Source organism: Chiloscyllium punctatum, chromosome 10, assembly GCF_047496795.1.
Source record: "Chiloscyllium punctatum isolate Juve2018m chromosome 10, sChiPun1.3, whole genome shotgun sequence".
NCBI lineage: Eukaryota > Metazoa > Chordata > Chondrichthyes > Orectolobiformes > Hemiscylliidae > Chiloscyllium > Chiloscyllium punctatum.
This window is the reverse complement of record NC_092748.1, coordinates 103,287,342-103,314,725: the sequence shown is the minus strand read 5'-3', so window position 1 is coordinate 103,314,725 and position 27,384 is coordinate 103,287,342. Positions and strand designations below refer to the sequence as shown.

The 27,384-nt window shown below is 39.9% G+C and overlaps 1 protein-coding gene across 2 annotated transcripts in view; it reads right to left on the bottom strand.

Annotated features, from left to right (window-relative positions):
• The window catches only part of LOC140482415 (contactin-associated protein-like 5), an 878,213-nt gene that overhangs the window by 445,847 nt on the left and 404,982 nt on the right, over nucleotides 1–27,384 (bottom strand). For both annotated transcript variants that reach the window (XM_072579896.1, XM_072579897.1), the window contains exon 10: nucleotides 23,892–24,063. In XM_072579896.1, the coding sequence (XP_072435997.1) occupies nucleotides 23,892–24,063 (172 nt within the window). The remainder of the gene's footprint in view (nucleotides 1–23,891; nucleotides 24,064–27,384) is intronic.

Here is a 27,384-nt window from a genome sequence, read left to right as displayed (position 1 = left end):
GTAATCCACAAAGTTACTAACCATGCCTCCGATATTCTCATCTTAAATGTTTATATAATTGATGAACAACGATGGATCCAGCACTCACCCTTGCACAGACTGCTGGTTGCAGGTCTCCAGTCTGAAGAAGCAACTATCATCACCCTCTGTCACTTACTGTCATGCCAAATTTGTATCCAATTAGCTAGCTTTCCCTGGATTCCATGTGATCTAACCTTACTAAACAGTCTGCCACGTGGAATCTTGTCAAAGGCCTTGCTAAAGGTTATATAGACATCTGTCTTCGTGGTCACTTCTTCAAAAAATTCAATAGAATTTGTGAGACACAATTGTCCATTCATAAAGCCTTGCTGACTATCCTTAATCAGTTCTTGCCTTCCCAAATGCATGGAGATCCTGACTCTTAGAATCTCCACCATCATCTCACCCATTTCACAGACATTAGGCTCAATGTTCTGTAGTTCCCTGGCTTTTCTTTGCAGCCTTTCTTAATAATGCAATTCATTTTTGTGTAATTGAGGGTCCCAATAACTTATCGCTTGATAGTAACACATCAGCTAAGAGGCAGTCATCCTGATTAAGAAATGTTGAATGATTTAACCAAGAGTAATTTATTGAATCATCACACCTAGAGTAATATAAATGTAAATGTATACTACCAGTAAAAATCTGCACTCTACTAAAGATTAAGCGTAAGAAGTCAATATCAAGGAAAAATTGAGTGCACAGAATGATCTGCTGACTTAATCAGGCAGAAAACAAGATGTGCTTATGGTCAATTTATGGGAATTATTTGTAAAGATGTGGAAACCCAGATGTTTTAGTTAATGCAGAAGAAAAAAATATCTGTTTCCAAAGCTGGGAATGAATTTTTGACAATAAAGATCCTGTAAATATTAAGAATATAATGTTGGTGACTGGTATCACACTGACAGATCTGGAAAAGGACAGCCACTGGTGGAAAAATGAGAGCTTCCCTTTTGATCAAAGAAAGCTGGATAAAGGTAGGTATAGTGGAGGCTGGCTGTCATGGGATCCATTGTCCAATGTCACAAGCTGGTCACTGATTTTAGTCAGTTACATAAATGATTTGGATGCAAGCATACGAGGTACAGTTAGTAAGTTTGCAGATGACACCAAAATTGGAGGTGTAGTGGACAGCAAAGAGGGTTACCTCAGATTACAACAGGATCTTGACCAGATGGGCAAATGGGCTGAGAAGTGGCAGATGGAGTTCAATTCAGATAAATGCGAGGTGCTGCACTTTGGGAAAGCAAATTTTAGCAGGACTTATGCACTTAATGGTTGTGTTGCTGAACAAAGAGACCTTGGAGTGCAGGCTCATAGCTCCTTGAAAATGGAGTCACAGGTAGATAGGATAGTGAAGAAAGCATTTGGTATGCTTTCCTTTATTGGTCAGAGTATTGAGTACAGGAGTTGGGAGGTCAGATTGCGGCTGTACGGGACATTGGTTAGGCCACTGTTGGAATATTGCATGCAATTCTGGTCTCCTTCCTATCGGAAAGACTTGTGAAGCTTGAAAGGGTTCAGAAAAGATTTACCAGGACGTTGCCAGGATTGGAAGACTTGAGCTACAGGGAGAGGCTAAACAGGCTGGGGCTGTTTTCCCTGAAGCATCAGAGGCTGAGGAGTGATGTTATAGAGGTTTACAAAATTATGAGGGCATGGATATGATAAATAGGCAAAGTCTTTTCCCTGGGGCCAGGGAGTCCAGACTAGAGGGCATAGGTTTAGGGTGAGAAGGGAAAGATATAAAAGAGACCAAAGGGGCAACGTTTTCACACAGAGGGTGGTATGTGTATGGAATGAGCTGCCAGAGGAAGTGATGGAGGCTGGTACAATTGCAACATTTAAGAGGCTTTTAGGAAGGGTTTGGAGGGATATGGGCCGGGTGCTGGCAGTTGGACAAGATTGGGTGGGATATCTGGTCGGCATGGTTGGGTTGAACCGAAGGGTCTGTTTCCATGTTGTACATCTCTAAGACTCTATAACTCTTACATACTGCCAGGCTGAGCCTGAATGACTGATGTACATCCTATGGGTACCAGTTTGGCAAAAACAGATGGGTCTTGACAAAGGGAGCAGGTGGGTAAAGAGTATGATGTGCTAGCAGCAGTTGTGTGTGGAGGAATGACAGCATGTAAGGGAGGGGTATTTGCCTCTAAACACCCCTATCCTCCAATCTGAAACAGTGTGGATGTGTGAAAAACACATTCAGGAGGACCCAATGTGTGACTGAGGAATGCTGGCTGTTTTGGGGGCCAAGTCTATCATTGTCTGGAGACTCATTCTCCTCTTCTGCTTGCAGGAGGAAAGGGTCGACAATACTCTTCATGCGCAAAATGAGTTGCATATCTCTGACCATTAGCAATTTGCCTGAATACAGGTCCTGGGCTTGTTGGCTAAGGATTGGTTAACTTAGTAGTGCTGGTTTGAACTTACTGTCCATTCTCAGTGGCAGGGAAAGGAAATAAGTCCCAAATCTACCTCAGCTGGAATGGGACACATCCACACTGTCAACACTATTCCACACATTAACTCCTCCATCGACTGAGCTAACCAGACTCCACACTTGACAGCACAATGTCAGAGGTATCTTATTAGCCTCAAAGTAGTTTTTGGATGCACTGCAATGCAATAGTGTTCTACATTAAAAAATGATGAATTATGCCATCATCAACAAATGACCCTATGTCTGACCTTATGATGGGCAGAAGGTCACTGACAAAGCAGCTGAAAATGGGTAGACATAGGTTACCACTCTGAGCAACACCAGCTGAGACATGCTTGGACTGTGACAACTGACCTCCAACAACAACCATCTTCCTTTGTGCTTGGTATGACTCCAATCATTGTAGAACTTTCCCGCAGATTGACCCTATTGCTCGAGCTCCTTCATGCCATATTCAATGAAATGCTGACATGACATCAAGGATATGCACTGTCACTTCATTTCTGAAGTTCATCTTTTTTTGACCTTGTTTGAACCAAGGTTGTAATGTGATTAGGAGCTTGGTGGCCTTGGTTGAACCCAAACTGAACATGCGATCCCTTTACTATTGCCACTTGAAAGCAGTGTTGACGACCACTTTTCTCACTTTGTTGATGATCAAGACTGACTAAGAGATTGGTAATTAGACTGAACAACAACCCTCCCCACCCACCCAAACACCGTAATCCTGCATTTACCTGGCTAATCCACCTATTCCAATTGTCCTCATTGGATGTGCCCTGCTTTTGTGCAAGGACATACCTGGTCAATTTTCCAAATTCCTGAGTAGATGCCAATTCTTTAGCTGAACTGGAAAAAATTGGCTAGGGCTGCAGCAAATTTTGAATCACAAGTTTACAGTATTGTATTTGGAATGTTGTTAGGACTCATATCCTTTGTAGTATTCACTTCAACCAATTAATGACAGCACGTGGAGTGAATTGAATTGGTTAAAGATTGCCACCTGTAATGCCAGGAGTTTCATTTTAGTGCAGTGCAGAAAGAGTGTTGTATTGTCTTTGGTGCCAACTTCATCACAATGCATATTTTGGAAGTGCAGAAACGTTTATCTAAACCATTGCAATGAGGTCAATTCTTCCCCATCTAATTTCCTGTTGCAATAACCACTATGAACAAAAGTAAAAAGAAAATATAAGAATTGCATACAGAAACAAAATGACTTGGGAGCTTCTATCTTCTTTGAGACCACAGATCATTATGAGGGTAGCTAGATTGACAGAGAAACTTTATAGCATGGCAGACTTGGATCATTACTGCCATATAAGCCACTGGGAGTACATTGACGGCTTTATTGTGCTGGCAGACTGCTGTTTCAGTCGAAGGCATTTCATTTGAAGACAGCAGGGGAAATCGGCCTATGGTACAAGAAGCTGTTTGCATCTATGCTCAGTTGAAAAAAAATTCATTGTTTTGCCAGTACAGTATTTTGAACACAAACTAATACTGCAGGTTAGCAGTGAGGGAGTGCTGCAGAGTCAGATGTCTTTTGGATGAGACATTAAACTGAAGTCCTGTGTAACTCTCAATCACACAAAAAAAATTGCTATCGTATCATCTTGAAAAAAAACTGGAGAGCTCTTCTAACATCCTGGCCAATAATGACCAGAACAATACTAAACTCAATATGAATAAATAGGAAACGGGAAGGTTCTGAGATAATTGGATAGAATATGTGAAGTTACTGACAAGCACACTTTCAGTCTGTTCATATGTAGTAAGTCAAAGAATGAAAATGTCCAAGCATTACCTCAATTGTATTAATTTCCTTTAGGGATAGAAATAATGAAAACATTTATTAACGTTTGACCCACCGTTTGCTAATTATAACTGCTAGTTCAACTCACAATACATGAACCTCTGTTGTTGTGTATCAACAAAAAATCTGATACTACCAAGTATCTATTGGAATAGATTAGATCTATACACATTGGGGCTTAGAAGAAATAGAGGTCATCTCATTGAAGCATGTAACGTCCGGAAAGATTTAACTTAATTAAAGCTGAGACGATGAAATTCTAATCAGTGTCAGAAACACTAATTCATTTCTGTTAATAAATAGTAAAGACCAACCCAGGAAACATTGCAACCAGCAGTGTCATCAGCATGGAGATCCTGTCCCTATCAAATTCACTATTAAGGGGGCTATAAGAACTACATATCATATCATAAGTTGTGACATTGTTATGATCCTCATGGGGATCAGTAACCTTAGAGAACCAAACTTCCCATGACAATTTATTGGAAAAATCTTGATGGATAAGGTTTCACCCTTTAAATTTTTAGCTGCAACAACGAAACTCAAATAAATATAGATTAAACATATATGCGCAGGCAAACTGCATTCTGTAGAAATTATAAACTAACCTTTATATACATGAAATGAAAACGTCAATCTCACAAATTATTTCAAGTACCCTTTCACCTCACTGGCCTTGCTGTAAAGTTGCAGAAAACTGCTTTTTGCAGACAGAGTTTAATTTAATATATTTATTCAGGGTCTTTCTGGAGTTTCATCCAACAACAACTTCATTACTATTGTATTTCACAGTCCAATATTCAGCAAGATGCATAGCTTTAATCACCCTCTATTCAGAAGGACATTCAGGAAATTGCATTGGATGCAATTCAAAGAAGGATCACTGGATCTTGGGATGAGGCGCTGGGCAGGTTAGACCTATACTCATTGGATCTCTGAAGAATAAGAGGTCAGCTTATTGAAACACCGAACGTCCAGAGGGAGCTTAACATTATTGATGAAATTCTGACCAGAAACACTCATTCTCCTTTGTTGAGAAATGGTGAAGACCAATCCAGGAAACATCGCAGCCAACAGTGACATCAGAGGAGATCCAGTCACCTATTTCCTGAGTTAGTGAGCCCTGTTATGTAGTTGAAATCAACTTTGACATTTACTGTGAAAAGTGAAGCAGTAACCTAGGTGTGGGGGGAAAAGCTGGGTGAGCAGATAAAGTGGCACGTGGGCAAGTGCTCAGGTTGAAAGACGAGGGAGCTATTAGGGTGCCAACTGGATGTTTGTATTTGATGGGATGGAGATGGGGTAGGGTGCCAAGTGGGTTAGAGTGTTAAGATGCCAGCCTGAAGGGAGAAACCAGTTTTTAAAAAAGTAATACTGAGAGATGAATATACTGGTTGCACTGGGCTTTCATTTTGAAGTAGACTAGACAAGTCAGACCAGTATGTCTCAATTACTGATTTTTCCATCTGCAAGATGAGTTGAGATGTACAGGGTGCCAGCTGGGTAAGAATTAAGGGTGGCAATCAAGTGAGGTTGGGTAGGGAGGCATATGGATATGAGGGTAGGATGCTGCTGTGATTGTAATGAGGTCAGCCAGGTGGACCTCATAGAATATGAGTTTCCTGGTTGGGTCTGTTAATTCGGGCCAACAGATATAAAGGGGAATGTCAGAGATTCTGGCACTCTGACAACTGACTCGAGAAAGGCAATACGAAAATCAAAGACTGCTCATGTGTGACTTAGTGACAGGATACTGGCCTCTGTGGGGTTATTTCAGGTGTCAGGTAAGTAATTGAATGCTTAGGCTCGATCAATGGATTAGGTCGAGGGATGGGGTCAATTTGGGGGCTGTGTCAACTTGGAGTGGAAGAGCTGTTTGTTAGAAACTGGAACTTATGAAGGAGGGAGCACATCGGTAGTTAAGACAAGGTCAGGGTGCGAGTGGGTGGGGTCAGGGATTGTTCAAGGAGTGTCATGAGTTTCAATGTGCAATTGAGACTTTAATGGTGAACCGAGGGTTTAGTTTAATAGTTACCCAGGATTTATACATTTTTAAACCATTAACTTTCTCTGTGCAACTATTGAGCCTTACGTGAATCATAGCTTTTCAAAATCTCTGACTCTAAGCAACGTTTCAGCAAGCTTTTGATGCAGGGTAATCACCTCAAATAAATTTCAATTTACTGTGCAGTTTCCACAGTCAACTGCACTGGGATTTCTGCACAGCCCCAATGAAAAACTACAAACTACACTGCAGAAACAATTATTGGGCCATTGAAATTTCTGGGTAACTGTTTCTTCTTATGGTGGCTTTCAGAGTGGGAGGTCAGTTTTCAAAATAAGTGGCCACACCTTTAACATGGAGATGACAAGGGGAATTTCTTCCCTCAGATAGCAATTGATCTTTGGAATTACCTACTGCAGAGAATGATGGAGTGTGAATATACTGAAATGTTGATCCTCCAAGGAGTCATGGGTTATGAGGTAGCTTGGCGGCAAAGTGGAGTAATCAGATCAAACTTGAACTTATTGAATGGAGGAGAACATTTGATTGGCAGGGTGGCTGACACCTCCACCTACTTCTTACAATCTTGCGCTTTTGTGTTCTAGAGCAATATTTCACGACACAAATCTAGATGCCCCAATCTTTTGCATTAGTTTTTAACATATTGAAGGACAGCTTTGACTCACAAACTGGCCATGGTGCCCAGGTCAAACTGCATCAAAGTGGCATGTTCCCACTCACTTGTGCCCATTGTAGGCCTATATTCTGTCTTTTAAAGGAAATTTTATTTTGGTGCAAAAGCACTATTGGCAACATTATTTTAAAAATATATAATTTACTGGGTAAGTGATCAGGGGACATCAACCAAATGAGCACATAGTTATTTTTATCAACATGTTTAGTTATTCAAAAATGCATTACTAACAGGGTGGTAAACACATAATTTGTGATGAAAGTACTATCAGTAGCATCAATAAAAACCAGTGCTCAGACCTTCCAATTGGATTACAGTTTTTATAGCAACGCATCCTGAAAAACATGTTATGAGGCTTCTTGGATGATCTGATACACAGCCAGCCAGAAATTCTCCAGGAAGTTTAACCTTCCAAAGGATAATTATTCCTTGAATGGGAATCTCCCAAACAGTCTCCAACTAACATAGAAACAGAGCATCATAGTAACAGGGGTAGGCTATTTAGCTCATCAGATTTAGCCCTTCCTGATGAAGGGCTTTTGCCCGAAACATCGATTTTCCTGCTCCTCAGATGCTGCCTGACCTGCTGTGCTTTTCCAGCGCCACTCTGATTTAAACTCTAGTTTCCAGTATCTGCAGTCCTCACTTTTGCCCATTTAGCCCCTCATGACTGTTCTCCCATTCACTGAGAATACAGCTGAGCTGTGCTCTAGCCTTTGTTCCTTATCCCTCTCAACCTTAATATCTCAGGTTTACAATTAATAATTGATCTATCATCAACTGCCATTTGTGGAAGAGATTCCAAATGAAAAATGTTCTTTGTCCCAGCACAGTCTGCTTGAGGGACTGTAATGTTGAACTTTTTTTTATTTCTTTATTTTTCTAATTTATTCTGAAAATCCTGTACCTAGGTACCTTGTACCAAAGATGGCACCATTGATGGTGCTTTTGTAAACTTTTCACTGCACTCATATGAGCACATATGAGCACATGCAACAATAAACATCATTCTAATTCGATGTTAACATCTTTCTGGAATGGTCTGGTGTGAACTCTTTAAGTTAGGAGTGGAGGCTTCACAGAGTTCTGACGCTTTTATCTGGATAGTATCCAGCAATATCTTCTAACTCCTGAGTAACTCTATAAATGACTGAACTCTTTGATTAATTTTGATCTGCTTATGTGATTTGCTGTCAAATTTTGTTTGACAGTCTCTCCTTCTAATGCAACTATATTGAAGACATAACCTTCGGGCGGTATGGTGGCTCAGTGGTTAGCACTGCTGCCTCACAGCACCAAGGCCCAGGTTCAATTCCAGCCTCGGGTGACTGTCTGTGTGGAGTTTTCACATTCTCCCTGTGTCTGTATGGGTTTCCTCCCACTGTCAAAAGATGTGCAGGTCAGCTGAATTGGCCATGCTAAATTGCCCACAGTGTTAGATGCATTAGTCAGAGGGAAATGGGTCTGGGTAGGTGACTCTTCAGAAGGTTGGTGTGGACTGGTTAGGGCAAAGGGTCTACTTCCACACTGGAGGGAATCTAATCTATAGTCAAAATGTTGCACCATGTGACAAGAATTAATGTATGCTAGTAACTTAACTATGAAACAATAAAAATACTTTTTTTGTCTGATTGAGGTTATTCAAGTGTTTTATACCTTTAAACAATCTCATTGTGCATTGTGACTCCATGATGAGTTTTGAAATAGAATGGAAACAGTGTTGACTAATAATTGTATATGTACGCAACAGGAAATCTTTGAAGAACTCATTCATCTTGTTTCTTATTCACGTTATTTTTTTCTGTCATATTCCATGTGTGTACACTGCTTTCATGTAGGAATATTCTGTGAAATAATGGGAAGTGGTGAAGAATTATTATTAATGAATATGATTTCAAAAGAATATGATGTGGACAACATTCAAATTACAAGATTTGTATGCTATTTGTATTGATATAAGTTAATCACTTAGGGACAATTGGCACCAGAACTTTACTAAATTCTTCCATGCAAATAATATATTCTCTACACCTAATATCCCTGGCCATTTCCAAATGTTATTAACAGTGACTGTTGATGAATTATGGCTAGTCTGCTTTAAAAACTGAGATTCCTTTGATCTAGATTCAAAAAAAAGAATTAATCACACACATAACTTTCACAGGATTCTTCCTGAGTGGAAAATCCAAGGTGACAGAATGATTTTTGAATCCTATATATTGCGCTAAAATTGAAAAAAAAATAAGGGGCAGGGCTGGTGGGGCGTGTGGTGGGGGGAGAAGGGAGGAGTTGGTTAAGACCATGCACATTGTTTCCCATTTTGATTAAATCCTTTTTCTTCACAGGATCTTGATGAAGCCCATTGTAGTCGGCACAAATCTTATCCACTCCAACAGCCTGAGTTGCTCTGGCAACTATTATACTCATGCTGTAGTGTGCAGCTATGAAAATACATGGATGGTAGAAGCTCCAAATTTCTTTCCATCAACTCTCCTGCTCTTACTGCCTGCCTGTTGAAAGGATTGATAGCTGAATACTGAATCTACAAAAGCAGAAATTGCTGGAGAAATTCATGGATAAAAAGGAAAGTTCATGTTTCAGGCCTGTAACCCTTCTTCAGAGTGGGTCACTGCATTTGAAACATTATCTCTGTTTTCTCTCCACATATGCAGCCAGACCTGCTAATTTTCTCCAAAGATTTACATTTTTTTTATTTCAGATCTTAAGCATCTGTAGCACTTTGAGAAAAGTGGATACTCAACATATCTGGATATGTTATGAGTACACCTTCTTGGTCACTAAATCCTAGAATGGAACTTCAACTCTGAGATAAAGCTGAGGTAGCTGCACTATAAGAACAATAACGTTTTTTTTATTTGTGCAGATATCAGTGTGCATTTGGTGACAGGTCAAGGAAAAGTGCAAAGCAATTTACAAGATTGCTTAAAACATGGTCCCAGAGCAAAGTGTTATAAAGATGTGGATGTATCTTTAAGAGAGTTAAACACAGCAGAACTACCAGACAGCACTAAGTGTTCTCAATAAGGCAAAAATGAATGTAACGTTGGGTTGAACAACTAGAGTAACGCATTGCCGAGAGACAAAAACAAATTTGAATCTGGCCAATCAGTTTAAATTATATCCTGATAAAAATAACAATTTCCGATCAAGTTTGAATTGAGTATATTGACAATCTTAAAATCCACTGACACAATCCGATGCTCTGGTGTATAAGACCGGGGGAAATTGAACAGTTGAGAGGAGAACTGCCACAGCCCAACATGAAACTAGACTGGTTGAAAGTAGCTACCTCTTAAAAGTACCTTTTTGATCAGTAACCTGTAAAGCAGAAATTCCTAACCAGGAGAAATGAAGACACAGGAAGGTCTGAAGACAAGCACCTATAGCTGCCTGGTTTTGAGGTAAGAAGTTTTTTTTTGTAAATTTTAATTGGGAGTTTTATCGGACTAGTATTATAGAGGAGAAGCTAAAATATAGGTTAGAGAAAGAAATTGTAAATAGATGTCAGTTAATTATTTTCTGTATACTTTAAGAAATAAAGTTGTTACTTTAAATAGTCCTTGGTCACCTGAGTTTTACAGATTACTGCACAGGATAAATCTTTTCTGTGTTATTGGTTTTAAATTAAGCTGGAGGGCTTACCCCATGTTGTAACAGGTTAGGGGCTCGTCCGGGATCTGAACTACTTTAGACAGGTTTGAATAGATTTGGGGGAGTACGGAAAATCCCAGCAGATTTAAACACTTGCAGGTTAGTGTCCTAGATTTTTTTAAATAAAACATAGGTGAGACAATTTGCTTACTTTTGGTGACTTGTGGTTGATTAAATTAAAAGTGAGAGAAGTGGCTCATAAAATTGCTGAAGAGGTTCTGGGATTTGAATATGATACTCAAATTTGGCAAGAAAGTTTAGAAGGAAAGAAAAAAGGCCATACTTTTAGAATTAGCAAAGAAGTTGGATTTGGGTTTCACCAAGGACAAAAGTAAAGCTGAAATTGTAAGGGAATTACTCAATCACTTAAGTATATCAGAGAAACAGGCAAGTGCAGTAGAGGTAGAAAATCTTAGATTACAATTGAGGAAAATGTCATGAGAAGAGAAACAAAGAGAATGAGAAAGAGTAAGAGAGACGGGGGAGTGGAGAGAGAGAGACTATCCTTGGCTGAGCAAAGAGAGAGAGAGAGAAGAAAGGGAGAGAGAAAGAAAGAAAGAATTTGAACATGAGAAGTCGTGACTTAGTCAGCAAAGTCAAGTTAACAGGATGGACATTAAAAGAGGAGGTAGTGATATATATATATAAATATGTCAAAACTCTGCTACATTTTGATGAGAAAGGTGTTGAAGCTTTTTAAAATTTCATTTGAAAAATTGGCTAAACAGATAGAGTGGTCCAAGGATTTATGGATAATGCTAGTTCAGCCTAAATTGGGAGGCAGTGTTAGTGAAGAATTTGCCACATTGTCAGATGAGATGTCAAGAGATTATGAAGACGTTAAGCAGGCTATTTTAAGTGCTTATGAATTGGCACTAAAAGCATATAGGCAGTAATTCAGATGCACAGAGAAGGAGCCAGGTCAAACTTATGTTGAGTTTGAAAGAGTTAAACATAATCAATTTGATCAATGGATGTGTGCTTTGAAAATAGATAGGACATTTGAGGCTCTAAAGAGAGTATTCTGCTGGAGAAGTTTAAAAACTCACTTCCAGAGATGGTAAGAAATCATGTAGAGGAACGGAAAGTTCAGGAAGTGAGAAGGGCAGCCGAATAAGCAGATGTGTACATGATGCAAAAGACAAACTTCCAGCCAGAATTTCATCCTGTGAGGGAGAAGGGGAGATCCTACACGACTAAACCAAGAGTAGAGAGCACTGGTAAGATTTTACCACAGGATAATAAAGAAAGCCCAAGAGCATGGAAAGGAGTTGAAAGGCCTCAGGTGTTTCCACTGTGATAAAGTGGGACATGTAAAGACACAGTGCTGGTCTTTAAAGAAAGGCACTGTGGGAAAAGATGTGGTAAAAGAAGCTCAGTGGCATTAGTGAAAGAAGTAAAGGAAACCCCAAGAAGAGCCAAGGAGCTGCAGGAGAGTGCACAGCCTAGGCAGGGGCTGGGTATTGAGTTAGTACCCGATCTCTACAAAGAATTCGCCTCAGCGGGTAAAGTTTACTCAGAAAGAACAGGGGGAGGACAAGAAGTTATAATTTTGAGAGATACAGGATCTAATCAGTTGCTGATAGTAAGGGATGAGCAAATATGCGCTCTTTCTGATCTGTTACCCAAGAGTGTGGCAATTTGTAGGATAGATAGACAAAAATTAAAAATTCCCCTATGTAAGATCAGATTGGAGTGTCAACTTAAGACTGGGGATGTTACAGTGGGAATGATTGACAGAGTGTCAGTTCCAGGAATCCAGTATTTTCTTGGGAAAGATTTGGCAGGATCCAAGATGGGAGAGACACCTCTTGTTGTGGAGAAGCCCAAGGAAAACCAAGAAACTGAGGAGTTAAAACAGAAATATCCTGGTATTTTCCCAAAATGTGTGGTAACCAGATCCCACTATCATAAGTTACAGCACCAAACTGAAAAGTAAAGAGAAAGATGAAGGAGTTGAGGTTCATTTAGCGGATACCCTGTTTGATGTAATGGTCTGGAAAAAAACTGAACAGGCCCGTTCAGGAGGCTAGGCAGCAGCACACCCCAACCCCACCTGCCTCTACCCCGCCTCCTGCCCGCACCACAACCCGCCTCCACCCCATCTGCCCCCACTCCATCCCCCACACGCCCCCTCAACTCTGTCCCCCCTTCTTCCCGCCCCCAACCCCATCTGCCCCCATCCCGCCCCAACCCCATCCGCCCCCACCCTGACTGCCAACCTCGCTCATCCCCACCCCCACCCACTTGCCAACCCCAACCCTGTCTGCCCCCACCCCGCTCTCTGCCCACCCCCACCACGCACCCCTGCCAGCCCCCAATTCCCAAATGCCCCAATCCTGTCCGCCCACCCCCAATCCCATCCACCCCCATCCCGTCCACCCTAACCCTATCCACACTCCCACCCATCCCAACCCCTATGTAGAATTCCAGGGAAAGTGTGGTGGGAGAGAGAGAGGGCGGGAGGTCAGTCATTTGGAGACGGTGCTTGGACTGTCCCGGACTGTTCTCAGCATCATTTCAGTGAGCTGAGTTCATTTTTAATCACTGTACCTGTAACCAAAAGACACGATCAGGGTTGAAACTGCTCTTTAACGTAATGTTTCTATCGGGACCTTGAGATCTCCTTTGGATAATCTGATATTCAGATAACTGATATTCAGATAATCAAGGTTGCTCTGTATATGTGAATGCATACTCTGAAAAGGAGACACAGAACATTCCAGAGGATTATTATCTGAAAGACAGAATCTTCAGACTGAAATTGAGATCACAGCAGGTTAGTGCAGAGGAGAAATGGTCCAAAGTGCACCAGATTGTGTTGACTGTAGCATAAGAACAGGAAGTATTACAGGTAGCACATGAACTGCCTCTAGGAGGTCACCTAGGCGTACAAAAGATGCAGGCTAAGGTACAACAACATTTTTATTGGCCTCAAATGCACAAGGATGTGGTTAACCTTTGCCGTACATGTCATACATGCCAAAAGGTAGGTAAGCCACAGGCAATAATAAAACCAGCACCTTTGTTTCCAATTCCGGCATTTGAAGAATCTTTCACGCGGGTTATAATTGATTGTGTAGGTCCCCTCCCGAGAACTAAAAGTGGGAACCAGTACTTGTTAACTATACGGGATGTGTCTACCAGATTTTCGGAGGCAATTCCATTACGGAGTATCACGGCAAAAATGGTGGTAGAGGAGTTAATAGCCTTCTTCACACGGTATGGGCAATGCAGAGAGATTCAGTCGGAACAAGGGTCAAATTTTACTGCGAGGCTGTTTAAGAAGGTTATGGACAGCTTAGGTATATAGCACTTTAAATCTAGTGCTTATCATCCTGAATCTCAAGCAGCTTTAGAAAGGTATCTTATTTGTATTGTTTGCCATTAGAGATACCCCAAATGCATCTAATCAGTTTACTCCCTTTGAGTTAATATTTGGGCATGAAGTGAGAGGCCCTTTGAAGTTAATTTTTAAAAAATTAACAGGACCAAAGTCAAAGTTGTCATAATTAGATTTTATATCAGAGGTGAGGGAGAGATTAATTGAATAGATGAGTTAGCTAAACAGCACCTAAAGAGGGCACAGTGCAGTATGAAACAGATGGCAGATAAAAACTCTGAGACTTGGGTGTTTTCCCGAGGGGATAATGTATTAGTACAAGGTTTAGTGGTCTCCGGTTTCCTCCCACAATCCAAAAAATGTGCAGGCTAGGTGAATTGGCCATGCTAAGTTGCCCGTAGTGTTAGGTGAAGGGGTAAATGTAAGGGATTGGGTCAGGGTGGGTTGTGCTTCGGTGGGTCGGTGTGGACTTGTTGGGCCAAAGGGCCTTTTTCCACACTGTAAGTAATCTAATCTAAAAAAAAATTGAGTAAAAGCTGAATTAGATGAGCTATTTAGTAAAGATGCCAGATAGAAAAAAATGTATCGGGTACGTCATGTGAACATCCTGAAACCGTATTATACTAGAAAGAAAGAAATAGAGAAACAGGTGTTAGTTACTGCCCTGCAGAGTGAGGAATCAAATCCAGATGATATGGATTTTGAGGTGCCTCAAAATAGATTAAAAATGAAGAAGTCCTTGAGGAGTGAGATAGGTTAGTAAGCTATCTGTCTCAAGAACATAGTACACAGCTGAAAGATTCATTACAACCGTACAAAGACATATGTAAGAATCATGTGGGGAGGACTAATGCTATTGTACATGAAGTAGACATAGGAATACTGCACCAATGAAACAACATCCCTATCGGCTTAATCCTCTCAGAGCCAGACAGGTCCAGATGGAGGTGGAGGCCATGTTCAAGGAGGACATCATCAAACCAAGCCAGGGCGAGTGGAGTTCGCCGATCGTCTTAGTTCCCAAACTGGACGGCTCTCAATGATTCTGCGTGGATTGTCAGAAGGGCAACACTGATACAAAATTGGACTCCTATCCAATTCCTAGATTAGAGGGGTGTATTGAGAAGGTTAGACAAGCCTGTTACATCATCAAGTTGAACTTAATGCGTGGTTACTGGCAGATACCTTTATCAGAGATGATGAAAGAAATTTCTGCATTTGTAAACCCAGATGGGCTGTAACAGTTTAAAGCGATGGCCTTTGGAATGAAGAACGTGCCCATCATATTCCAAAGACTCATGAACGGAGTTAGGTTAACAAACTGTGCAGTCTATTTGGATGATGTAGCAATCTTTAGTAAGTTCTGGAAAGATCAGATGATACAGTTGACAAGAGCTCTTTGAATGACTACAAGAAGCAAAACTGATGATAAACTTAAATAAAACAGAATTCACAAAGACAGAGGTGATGTTCTTGGAACATAACATCAGCCATGGAAGGTTGACTCCATGTAACACAAAGATGAAGGCCATGGAGGAATTTCTATGCCCAACCTTGAAGAAAGAGATGCCTCGATTCTTAGGACTCAGTGGATTCTATTGGAAGTTTGTTCCAAACTTCAGCAGTGTAGTGGCGCCGTTAACCATATTGCTGAAGAACAATACAAAGTTTCAGTGGACAGAACCATACCAGGAGGCATTCGACCATTTGAAATCAATATTAACCACCAAACCAGTTTCAGCTACCAAACTTTTCAAAACCTTTTCAAGTCACCATCGGCACTAGAGACATTGGAGTTGGAGCTGTACTCCTACAGGAAGATGAGGATGGGATTAAACTACCAGTTGGTTACTTTTAGAAGAAAATGAACATCCACCAGAGGAAATACTCCACAATCAAAAAGGAACTATTGAGTTTGATACTGGCCTTACAGCATTTTAATGTGTATGTCACGAACAATGTGTTGGAGACAATTGTGTACACTGACCACAATCCGCTTACACTCTCAAAATGTATTAAAAATAAGAATATGAGACTATTTCACTGGAGTCTTATGTTACAGATTTTTAATTTAAAAATCATACATGTTGCGGGTCAGAATCATGTAATCACAGACGTGTAATGGCGGATTTCACTGATAGAGTTTAGATGAGATTTGTCTTTATTTAACGTTTCATGTATATATATATAGGAGGAAGTTAAGGTGAACTTATATTAAAATTATTCATAAGTTAGGGTAACGTGTTTAAAAATAAGAGAAAAAAAAGAGGCCATCTTTTCATTATGATGATTCATTTTTTTTCTTAAGGGGGGAGGTGTTACAAAGATATGGCTGAACCTTTAAGAGAGTTAAAAGCAGCAGAACTACCAGAAAGCACTAAGTGTTCTCAATAAGGCAACAACGTACATGGCACTGGGTTAAACAACTCGAGTGATGCATTGCTGAGAGACATAAACAAATTTGAATCCAGCCAATACGTTTAAATTATACCCTGATAAAAATGCCAATTTCCAATCAAATTTGAATTGAGTATCTTGCCTATCTTAAAAGCCAATGACATAATCCGATCCTCTGGGATATAAGACCAGGGCGGGGGGGAGGGGAGGTGGAATTGAACAGTTGAGAGGAAAACTGTCTCGGTCAGTCTTAAAAGTACCTTTTCGATCAGTAACCTGTAAAGCAGAAATCCCTAATGAGAAGAAAAGAAGGCACAGAAAGATCCGAAAGCAAGAATTTATTGCTGCCTGGTCTTGAGATAAGAATTTTTTTGTAAATTTTAGTTGGGAGTTTTATCAAACTAGTATTATAAGAGAGAAGCTAAAAAATAGGTTAGAGAAAGAAATTGTAAATAGTGGTTCATTAATTATTCTCTGTTATACTTTAAGAAATAAGGTTGTTAATTTTTACTTTAAATAGTTCTTGGCCATTTGATTTTTACAGGTTACTGCATGGGATAACTCTTTTCTGTGTTACTGGTTTTTAATCAAGCAAGAACATTTACCCTGTGTTGTAACAAAAGCCAAGAGTAAATGTTATCTTTTGCAACAATATTTTAAGCAAAAATTAAAAACCTGCATTTATTGCTGAAGTCCTTAGCGTTTACTTTTAAAAGCAAATAAATTCAGATCATTGCAATTTCTATAACTTACTTCATAAGTCAGCTCCTTTCAAAGAGACTTGAATTCAATGCCCAGATTTTCAATTCTATTCCCTACATTTATTCTTGGACAACCCCAGGCTATGGTTGATTATTAAGTGCCAAACTGAGGGCAGTTACATGTGGAGTGGAGTTTGTGTTCGGTGAGATCTGAATACAATGACCAGAAATCAATTCACTTATGACCCTTAACCCTGTGAGACTATGCCATCATCCCCATTCCCTGTGGAGTGAACTCAAACCAATCTCACCAGAAATACAAGCCAATGTATGCAGAGCCTCTGCCAAGTTCCAAAGAAGCCCTGATCATTTTTCATGGGCGCATTGAGTACTTTTTCAAAAAAAAGCTGATTACTATCCATACATGTTAATTTTCAAGCTGCAATTCCTTCAACTACATACAGCTCAAAGAAGGAAAACAAATTTGACATACTCCAATCATTGGGTATAATACTGTTCTGAACTTGCATTGGAGGTTTGACTTAAACTGATAAACTTAGTCAAACATAAACCCTTTGAGAAATGAAATGTTTGAAAATAAATCTCCCAGTATGTTTGTGAAGTTATGATACAAAGCAGCCTCAGTAACACTTAACCAAAGACACTATACACATGGGAAAGAAAGAATCACAGTTTGTTATTTATCTTGAGATTTACAGCAGGTAATCCTTATTTCAACACAAACTTTCTTTTTAAATCTTAGCTCCGATGATAATCAGCGTGCAATGTGTTAATGATCCCATTTAGCAAACTCAGACAGAAATTTTGAGACAAACTCAGCAGATCAGGCAGCATCTTTGGAGAGGAGGGAGAGTTCACATTTCGAGCCTAGTCACCCTTCTTCAGATCGGTTCGGACCAGTGAGGAAGAACTTCTTCACCCAAAACGTTGTAGATTTATGAAATTCCCTGCCCACTGATATAGTTGAGGCTACCTCATTGAATGTTTTTAAGGCAAAGTTTGATACATTTTTGGGCACTAAAGGAATTAGGGGTTATGGTGAGCAGGCGGGTGAATGGACCTGAGACCATGAAAAGATCAGCCATGATCTTATTGAATGGTGGAGCAGGATCAAAGGGCCAGATGGCCAACTCCTGCTCCTATTTCTCATGCTCCTATGTTCTTATGTAAGTGCCACTGGTTGTTCCCACTCTTTGTAAGTACAATGTTGAGCATTCTTTGGTAAAGAGAGAACCCAAAAACATGACTGTGTACATAGAATTATTTTTGTTTATACACAAAATCCATATGACTCATACATGTGCATCAGCACATATTATAATAGTCAGGAGAACAATAGAAAAAGCATTGTTAGTTTAAAAGAAGTACTGTGAGTTTGCATATCTATAAATATGTACTGTATACGAGGTGCTAACAAATAGCTAATGTATTTCCTCACTTTATAAAGAAAGATGAACATATTCAGGTAAACATCAATGAGCTAGTTTAGTGTTGTGATGGAAAAGGTGTAGGATTCTTTACTCAAAATTGGATTACAACAGCATCAAGAAGCAAGATCAAGTGTTGTCAGCATGGATATTCGAAACAGACGATTTAGTGATATTCTTGAATGGATCTATGTTTCACTAGCATGCTATCTCATGTTGTATATCTTTAATTTCCTTTGAACTGAACGGTCCCTGGCGTGGCTATTTCAGACAGTAGTTACGAAGAGTGGGTGCAGTCACAGGTGGGCCAGAGTTGGATGACTAATTTCCTTCATTAACTTATAGTAATGAATTCCATGGATTTCTACTCCTGTTAATGATAGTTTAAGAGTCACAATTACTGAGACTGGCTTTCAATTTCAGCTTAAATATAATGTCAAATGTGAAGTAAAAGCATGTAACAGCACAAAGATGGGTGGCAGGTAAGAAGATTAAAATATTAATAAGGAGGGAAATGAAGTAGCCTACCGGTGAAAGCTAACTAGAAATAGAAAAACAAAAGATAAGAAGAGTTTCTACAGTAATTGGAAGAAAAAACAATTAACATAGTAACGCTGGTTCTACAGAAAGTGAATCTGGGGAATTAATAAAGGATTTTGCATTGGCTTGCATATTAGAGGCTACAAGTAACATTTCAAAGGTAGCTGTTAATCAGGAACTGGAAGGGAGAGTGGTATTCAGGAAAATTATAAACACCTAGGAAGTGATCCTGAGCAGAATATTGGAATTGCAAGATGACAAATCTGACAAGTTCCTGGGTACTAATGGACTTTATTCTGTTGTTGTGAGCCTTTGGAACTCTCTTTCTCAAAAGGCAGTGAATGCAAAGCCCTGATTTTTTTTAAGGCAGTGGTAGATAGATTCTTGATAGGCAAGGAACTAAAAGATCATCAGAGGAAGGAGAGAATATGGAATAATCAGATCAGCCCTGAACTTCTTCAATAACACAGCAGATAAGAGTGGCTGATTGACCAAAACCAACTCCTAATTCATGTTGACATGAATGTAAATTTAGAAATACCTGTGTGACAAAGGAATATAAGAATGTATCAATAGGATTAGATTACAAGGTTTGACAGGTACTGTGATTGAAACATATCAATAGAAGTAGAAAATTCAGCCCCTCAAACCTGTTTTGTGAATTAAGGAAACCATGACTGATCTATGACCTAATTCTACATACATTCCTTTAGCCCATATTCCTTAGTACCTTCACTTAACAAAATGTCAGGTTATCTCAGATTTAAAATTAATATCTGAATTAGCATCAACGCAGACTAGTTGGCCCAAATCATTAATTCTGTGCTGTGCATTCTATCTAGATTTATTTCAGCCATTCAAACCTGATCTGCATTTTGCTGCTTCCTTGGAAGAATACAATAAAATCCTGCATAAGCAGTAAAGCAAATCAACAGACAAATGATCCACATATTTTAGTTACTGACTCACCTAGTTCTGTCAGATGAGTAGACTTAAAGTATCCTTCTACAGATCTTTAAAATAAGGCTCCAATAGTGGCTGAAGTGGGTACAAAGTTATCCCACATAGCCTGTAATGACTTCTTCCTCTACTTAAAACAAATAACACGGTTGGCACATTTTGACGTTTCAAAATTTGCCAAGATGACACAAGTGGGTGGGTTCAGGAGTTGGCAAGGCTCAGTATCAAGATGGTGGGTGGGAGGCATGTACTAGCATGTAACTTTGTTGCATTACATGTTAACAACGTGACTGCTAAATGAAACAGAGAGCTTTTTGTGCCAGTCCGTAGTTAGCCCTACTTGAGATGCAACAGTGTTGGACATAGTCATAAACAATGAAGCCAGTTCAAATGGTTGAAGTTTCAGTGTTTGAGCAGTTTGATCAAGTCATTCTGGAAAAGGATAAGTACAGTGCAGAAATCAAATGTCGAAATTGAAAGGAAGGCCAATTATAAGATCATTAGACAGGATCTGACAAACATAGACTGGGAGCAGTTACTTATAGGTAAGTCTGCATTTAGAAAGTGGAAGTCTTTTAAAAGTGGGATAGTGAAAGTTCAGCATGTTCCTTTCAGAGTAAGCGACAAGGGTAGCAAGTCCAGGGAACCCTGCATGTCAAGGGATATCAAGAGTTTGTAAAGAAAAAGGAAGCATATGACAGTTACAACGTATTACAAAAATCAAACTTCAAAAGTATAGAGAGTGTAGACAATTTATTAAAAAGGAAATTAGGAAGGCAAAGGGAAGCCGTGAAATATCTTTGAGTGCTTCTCATCTGTATTCACAGCGGAGAAAGATATTGTAGTTGTGGATTTCAGTAATGATGGTGATGTTCCAGAAGATATTAAGATTATTGGGGAGGAGGCATTACACATTTTAACAGGCATACACCTGCACAAATCCCAGGGCCAAATGAGATATATCCCAGGCCACTACAGAAAGCAAGGGAGGAGATTGGCAGATGACAAGAAAATAGTTCATGTGGCTCCTTCGTTCAAGAAAGGCAGCAGCAATAGGCCAGATAATCTGAAGGCTGGTTAAAATAATGTCCGTGGTAATGAAATTATTGGAAAAAATCTGAAGGAAAGGCAGGGATTGATCAGGGATAGTCAGCATACATTTGTTAGATGCAGATCCTGTCTGACTAATTTAATTAGTTTTTTTGAAAAGGTGATTTGATATATTGAGGTTGGCGCAGTTGATGTTGTCTACATAGACTTCAATAAGGTTGTTGACAAGGTCACACGTGGGAGGTTGGTCCAAAAGGTAAGAGCTCATGGAATCAAAGACAAGTTGGCAAAGGATGATGATAGAAGGTTGTTTTTGTGATTGGAAGCCTGTGACCAGTGGTGTACCACAGGGATCAGTACTGGCACCACTGCTGTTTAATATATACGTTAACAACTTGGATGAGAAATTGGATGATATAATTTGTGAGTTTGCAGGTGACAAAGGTTGGTGGTGTTATTGGTTACTAAGGAGGATGGTCTCAGGCTACAGTCTGAGTTGGTAAATTGGGGAGGACACTGGCAGATGGAATTTAATCCGAATAAGCAATATGCGTTTTGGGAGGTCTAATAAAAGAAGTTAAAAATCAAACAACACCAGGTTATAGTCTAAAAGGTTCATTTGGAAGCACTAGCTTTCGGAGCGCTGCTCCTTCATCGGGTGGTTGTGGAGTACAATTATTACAACCACCTGATGAAGGAGCAGCGCTCCGAAAGCTAGTGCTTCCAAATAAACCTGTTGGACTATAGCCTGGTGTTGTGTGATTTTTAACTTTGTACACCCCAGCCCAACACCGGCTCCTCCACATCATAATAAAAGAAGGATATACACAATGAATGATGGGTCCCCAGGGAGTACTGAGGAACAAATAGAAGATTGATGAGGGCAGTGCTGTAGATGTGATCGATATGGACTTCAGTAAGGCATTTGACAAGGTTCCCCATGGGAGACTGATTAGCAAGGTTAGATCTCAGGAATACAGGGAGAACTAGCCATTTGGATACAGAACTGGCTCAAAGGTAGAAGACAGACGGTGGTGCTGGAGGGTTGTTTTTCAGTCTGGACGCCTGTGACCAATGGAGTGCCACAAGGATCGGTGCTGGGTCCTCTTCTTTTTTGTCATTTACATAAAAGATTCAGATGTGAGCATAAGAGGTACAGTTGGTAAGTTTGCAGATGACACCAAAATTGGAGGTGTAGTGGATAACGAAGAGGGTTACCTCAGATTACAACAGGATCTTGACCAGATGGGCCAATGGGCTGAGAAGTGGCAGATGGAGTTTAATTCAGATAAATGCGAGGTCCTGCATTTTGGGAAAGCAAATCTTAGCAGGACTTATACACTTAATGGTAAGGTCCTAGGGAGTGTTGCTGAACAAAGAGACCTTGGAGTGCAGGTTCATAGTTCCTTGAAAGTGGAGTCGCAGGTAGATAGGATAGTGAAGAAGGCATTTGGTATGCTTTCCTTCATTGGTCAGAGTATTGAGTACAGGAGTTGTGAGGTCATGTTGCAGCTGTACAGGACATTGGTTAGGCCACTGTTGGAATATTGCATGCAATTCTGGTCTGCTTCCTATTGGAAAGATGTTGTGAAACTTGAAAGGGTTCAGAAAAGATTTACAAGGATGTTGCCAGGGTTGGAGGATCTGAGCTACAGGGAGAGGCTGAACAGGCTGGGGCTGTTTTCCCTGGAGCGTCAGAGGCTGAGGGGTGACCTTATGGAGGTTTACAAAATTATGAGGGGCATGGATAGGATAAATAGGCAAAGCCTTTTCCCTGGGGTCAGGGAGTCCAGAACTAGAGGGCATAGGTTTAGGGTGAGAGGGGAAAGATATAAAAGAGACCTAAGGAGCAACCTTTTCACATAGAGGGTGGTACGTATATGAAATTAGCTGCAAGAGAATGTGGTGGAGGCTGGTACAATTGCAACATTTAAGAGGCATTTGGATGGGTATTTGAATAGGAAGGGTTTGGAGGGTGCAGGACTAGATTGGGTGGGATATCTGGTTGGCATGGACCGGTTGGACCGAAGGGTCTGTTTCCATGTTGTACATCTCTATGACTCTATGACTCTATAAGTCTATAAGTCTATAATTCCCTGAACGTGTCAGCACAAGTCGACAGAAGGCACAAGCGAAGAAGGCACAAGGAAAAGAAACTGCGATCTCTCTGAGTTTTACTCCTTCTTATGTAAGAGTGAAGCAGTGCAAGCCATCTCGAATAAAGGTTAGATGCTCAGAAGGTTTAAAAAGGTAATTGACAAATCCAAAACAATCCTTGCTGCAGTTCCATTCTTATTGGAAGAAAACACCTCTTCATAATGTTGCAAAGTACTTTCCCAATGACCATATATTTTGAAATGTATCCATGGTTCTAATGAAGGAAATACACAAAGATTTGTAGAAAGCAAATAGCTGATAATCTGTTTTAATCATAGAACCCCTACAGTATGGAAGCAGGCCATTCAGCCCATCGAGTCTACACTGGCCCTCCAAAGATCATCCCACCCTGAGCACACTCACTTGTCTTAACTTGACAAAACGTGAAATGCCAAAATGTGTAAAAAAAAATTTACTGCTATGTCCAAAGGACAAACATGTGAACCAAGTAATCTTGTCCTCGGTTTATTTACAATTGTCATATACTATTAATGGTTAAAGTCCGGTCTTTGACTTAGATTTCAATTTTGAGCTGATGCTGCACTTCACTGTAGTATTTTTTTGTGTTACTCAATCATTTTTAACCAGAACAATGTACAGTTGTCCAGGCCACATGTGTCACGAAATATAGTTACCTGTCTACAATACCGCACAAGTCTAGTTGAAGGTCACTAAAGTTTCCGAGCAAGCCTTGCTGAACCAGAATGAGATCTGCTGGCTGATTGTCTATGAAGATGAGTTGCATGCAGCCATGGAAAGCACCAAAGGGGTTTGAACATCCAGCATTTCTGACAGTTTCAGGGCAGCCTTAGAAAGAGAACACATGCATAAAAATTAGCTAAGAATATCATAAGGGAAGACATGCTCAGTGTGCAACAGTAGTCATACATCAAAGACCATGGAATAAGTCATTATTTACTTTTGCATTTGGCAACAAAAACAATCAAGAAACTATCCCTGTAGGTTTCTTTATTGTAATGAATCCAATTTAAGTATGAGATAATGATACTCCATTATGATTTCTTGACAATTTCTATTAAAGTCGGTCACTAAGGCATTTAATGGAAAAAATAAAAGAACAATCAGTATCATACATTTTAAAGTTGGCTGAGTTCAACCAGGAGAAAGTGAGGACTGCAGATGCTGGAGTATCGGAGGCGAGAGTGCAGTGCTGGAAAAGCACAGCAGGTCATGCAGCATCTGAGCAACAGGAGAATCGACGTTTCAAGCATAAGCCCTTCATCAGGAATGGAGGAGCCATTCTCTAGAACAGAGTGAATGAAGGTACAGCTTCCTTTAATATATTGAAAAGCTGAATACATCAGAAAGTTGGCTGAGTGGTCAGTTGCATCATGAACATCATTACTCCATGGTTCATAACTTGAATATTGCTGAAAAGAGATATGTGCTGCTGAAATTATCACAATGCAATCATCAGGATAAGTACAAGAGTGCCACATTTTCAAACTTGCACAACAATTTATGCTCCAGGAGAAAAGGGCATTGATTTACTTGGAGTATTGACTCTAGCCGAATCCTTGCCGGAGAATGTACAGGTTTCCAAGCTCCTGGAAAATAGGTCCACAAGTATAAATGGATGCTGCTTCTAGTAAACATAAACAAATCCTGGTATAATATCACTGATTATCTTAAATCTGTTGTTTGTGCAGCGATTAGCACAATCAGCTTTGTTCAGCACATGTTGCCCAACTACATATTCAGACTTAACAATGAATTGTTTTTGGGCAAAAATAAATTGGTGAACAATCTGATTATTCATTCAAATGTTAAAAAGATTTATATTGTGCATATGTTATGCATACAGATCACGTTATATGTTATGTGTATAGATCACATTATATGTTATGCATATAGATCACGCTATATATCATGCATATAAATATTGTTATGCATATAGATTGTGTTATATGTTATATAAAGATATTTAGAAATGAGTGAATGAAGGTACAGTTTCGTTAATGCATTCAAAAGTATGAACCAGTTTTATAAAAGAAATGCAGACATCTATTGTCAAGAGATGTAAAGGGGTAAGAGACCAAGAGGAGGCTGTTTTAAAGAGTTCACCATGCATGGTGGATCTAATGGCTTCCTTCTATGCTTCTGCATGAAGCAAGTTGCATACCTTTGTCTGCAAATACTGAATGGAAAAAAAAGACAATTATTTTAACAAATCTCAAGAGAGGCTAGAGATTATCACAATAGAGCCCCCAAAAAATAACATGGATGCTCTCCCCATAGAGATGCTGAGCATTTTCACATTTGGGCTTTTTAAAATCAGAGATGATGACATACTTCTCTCCCAGCCCACTGCATGGATTAGTGGATATATGAAAAGATCCCTAGTGGAAATAGTGAATTCTAGATCAGCCAGAGTCTTAACAAAAGATAAATATCCAAAAAGGATAAGCATTGACAGAATACTTTTTCGAAATGTGATGTGATGGGACAAATGCAGTGTCACTACTACAATGTATCGGCTAGATGTGAATAATGAAGTGAGAGAATTATTGATTTTATCGCATCTTATTGGAGTATTGCATTGTAAGTCAAGCCTGAGAATTCTGAATTGTCGCAAAAATTAAAGATTTAATCAGAGAATGCAGAATTCCCCAATTTACCTATCTTTTTATACCCAGGTTAAGAAAAAGCATCTACCAGTTTTCTGATCTATCGGTTAAAAGGCTTAGCTTACCACAGGTGGTAAAAGAGGTGTTCCTCCTGCCAGCTTACAAGCAGAAGTTGAAACGAGAGGACCCAGTATAGAAAGTAATACAGTGCTGGTCTGAGGCTGTGGAGAGCTTCACCGATACTGCTTGAAATTGGTGAATTCCCCAATTTACCTATCTTTTTAGACCCAGGTTAAGAGAAAGCATAGACCAGCTTTCTGTATTTAAGAATGACTATGACTGATTGTCACTACATATACACAGATATGAAGTGTTGCAATGTAACTCCATTAGTTTAAACCCTAACTCTGTTATAAATCTTTTGATGTGAACATATGAAGACAAGCACATACAAATTTTTTTTTGGTGGAGGGCAAAACTGGGAAAGTATTTCAATAGCCTCTGTCCACAATGCTTTCTATCTCGGCTTGAGCAGAATGTCTGTGGTGCAGTGTCATCTGCTCAGGGAAACCCCTGATGCACCAGTTCCCGATGTCCAGTTGTAGACGTCAGATCAGCCTTCTTGAGAGTAAACACGAGGAAAGTGACTGGCCCAGACAGAGTCCCCGGCTGTGCACTCCGATCCTGTGCAGATCAGCTGTGCAGATTGGTGACGTGGTGCAGTGAGGACAACCTCTCTCTCAATGTCAGCAAAACTAAAGACTGGTCAAAACTAGGAAGAAAGGGTGATGAAACGCTCCTGCCTACATCAATGGATCTGAGATCAAGAGCATTAAGTTGCGAGGAGTGACAATAACCAATAATTTGTCCTGGACCTCCCACGTAGATGCGACAATCAAGAAAACACAACAATGCCTCTTTCTCTTCAGGAGGCATAGGAATTTCAGCATGTCTATAAGGACCTTCACCAGCCTTTACAGCTGCACCACAGAAAGCATTCTATCTGCATGAATAATGGCTTGGAAAGGAACAGCTCTGCTCAGGTTCATAAGAAACTACAGAAAGTGGTGCACAGAGCTCAGATCATCATGAAAGCCAACTTCCCATCCATGGACTACATCTACATCTCCTGTTGCCATGGAAAGGCTGCCAACATCATCAAAAACTCCTCTTGTTCGGGGAATATTCTCTTGCAACCTCTTCCATCAGGCAGACGATTCAGAAGCTTGAACACAAGCACCAACAGGTTCCAGAACAGCTTCTTCTCCTCTGTTATTACACTGCTGAATAGACCTAGCTAACTTCAAATCGAATGTTGAGCCTGCTTTTGTGCATCTACTGTAGGGGTGTAACATGACAACAATAAATTAAATCAAATCAAGTTAACAAACAGCTCTTATTCAAGATTTTGTTTTTTTTTGGACAGAAACATCATCTGGAGTTTCAAAGGTTTCTAGTGATCTTATTCACATCCACAAACCGTTCAGCTAGCTGGCAAATGATTGGATAGTTTTTGACAGGCAGGACATCTTTGTCATTG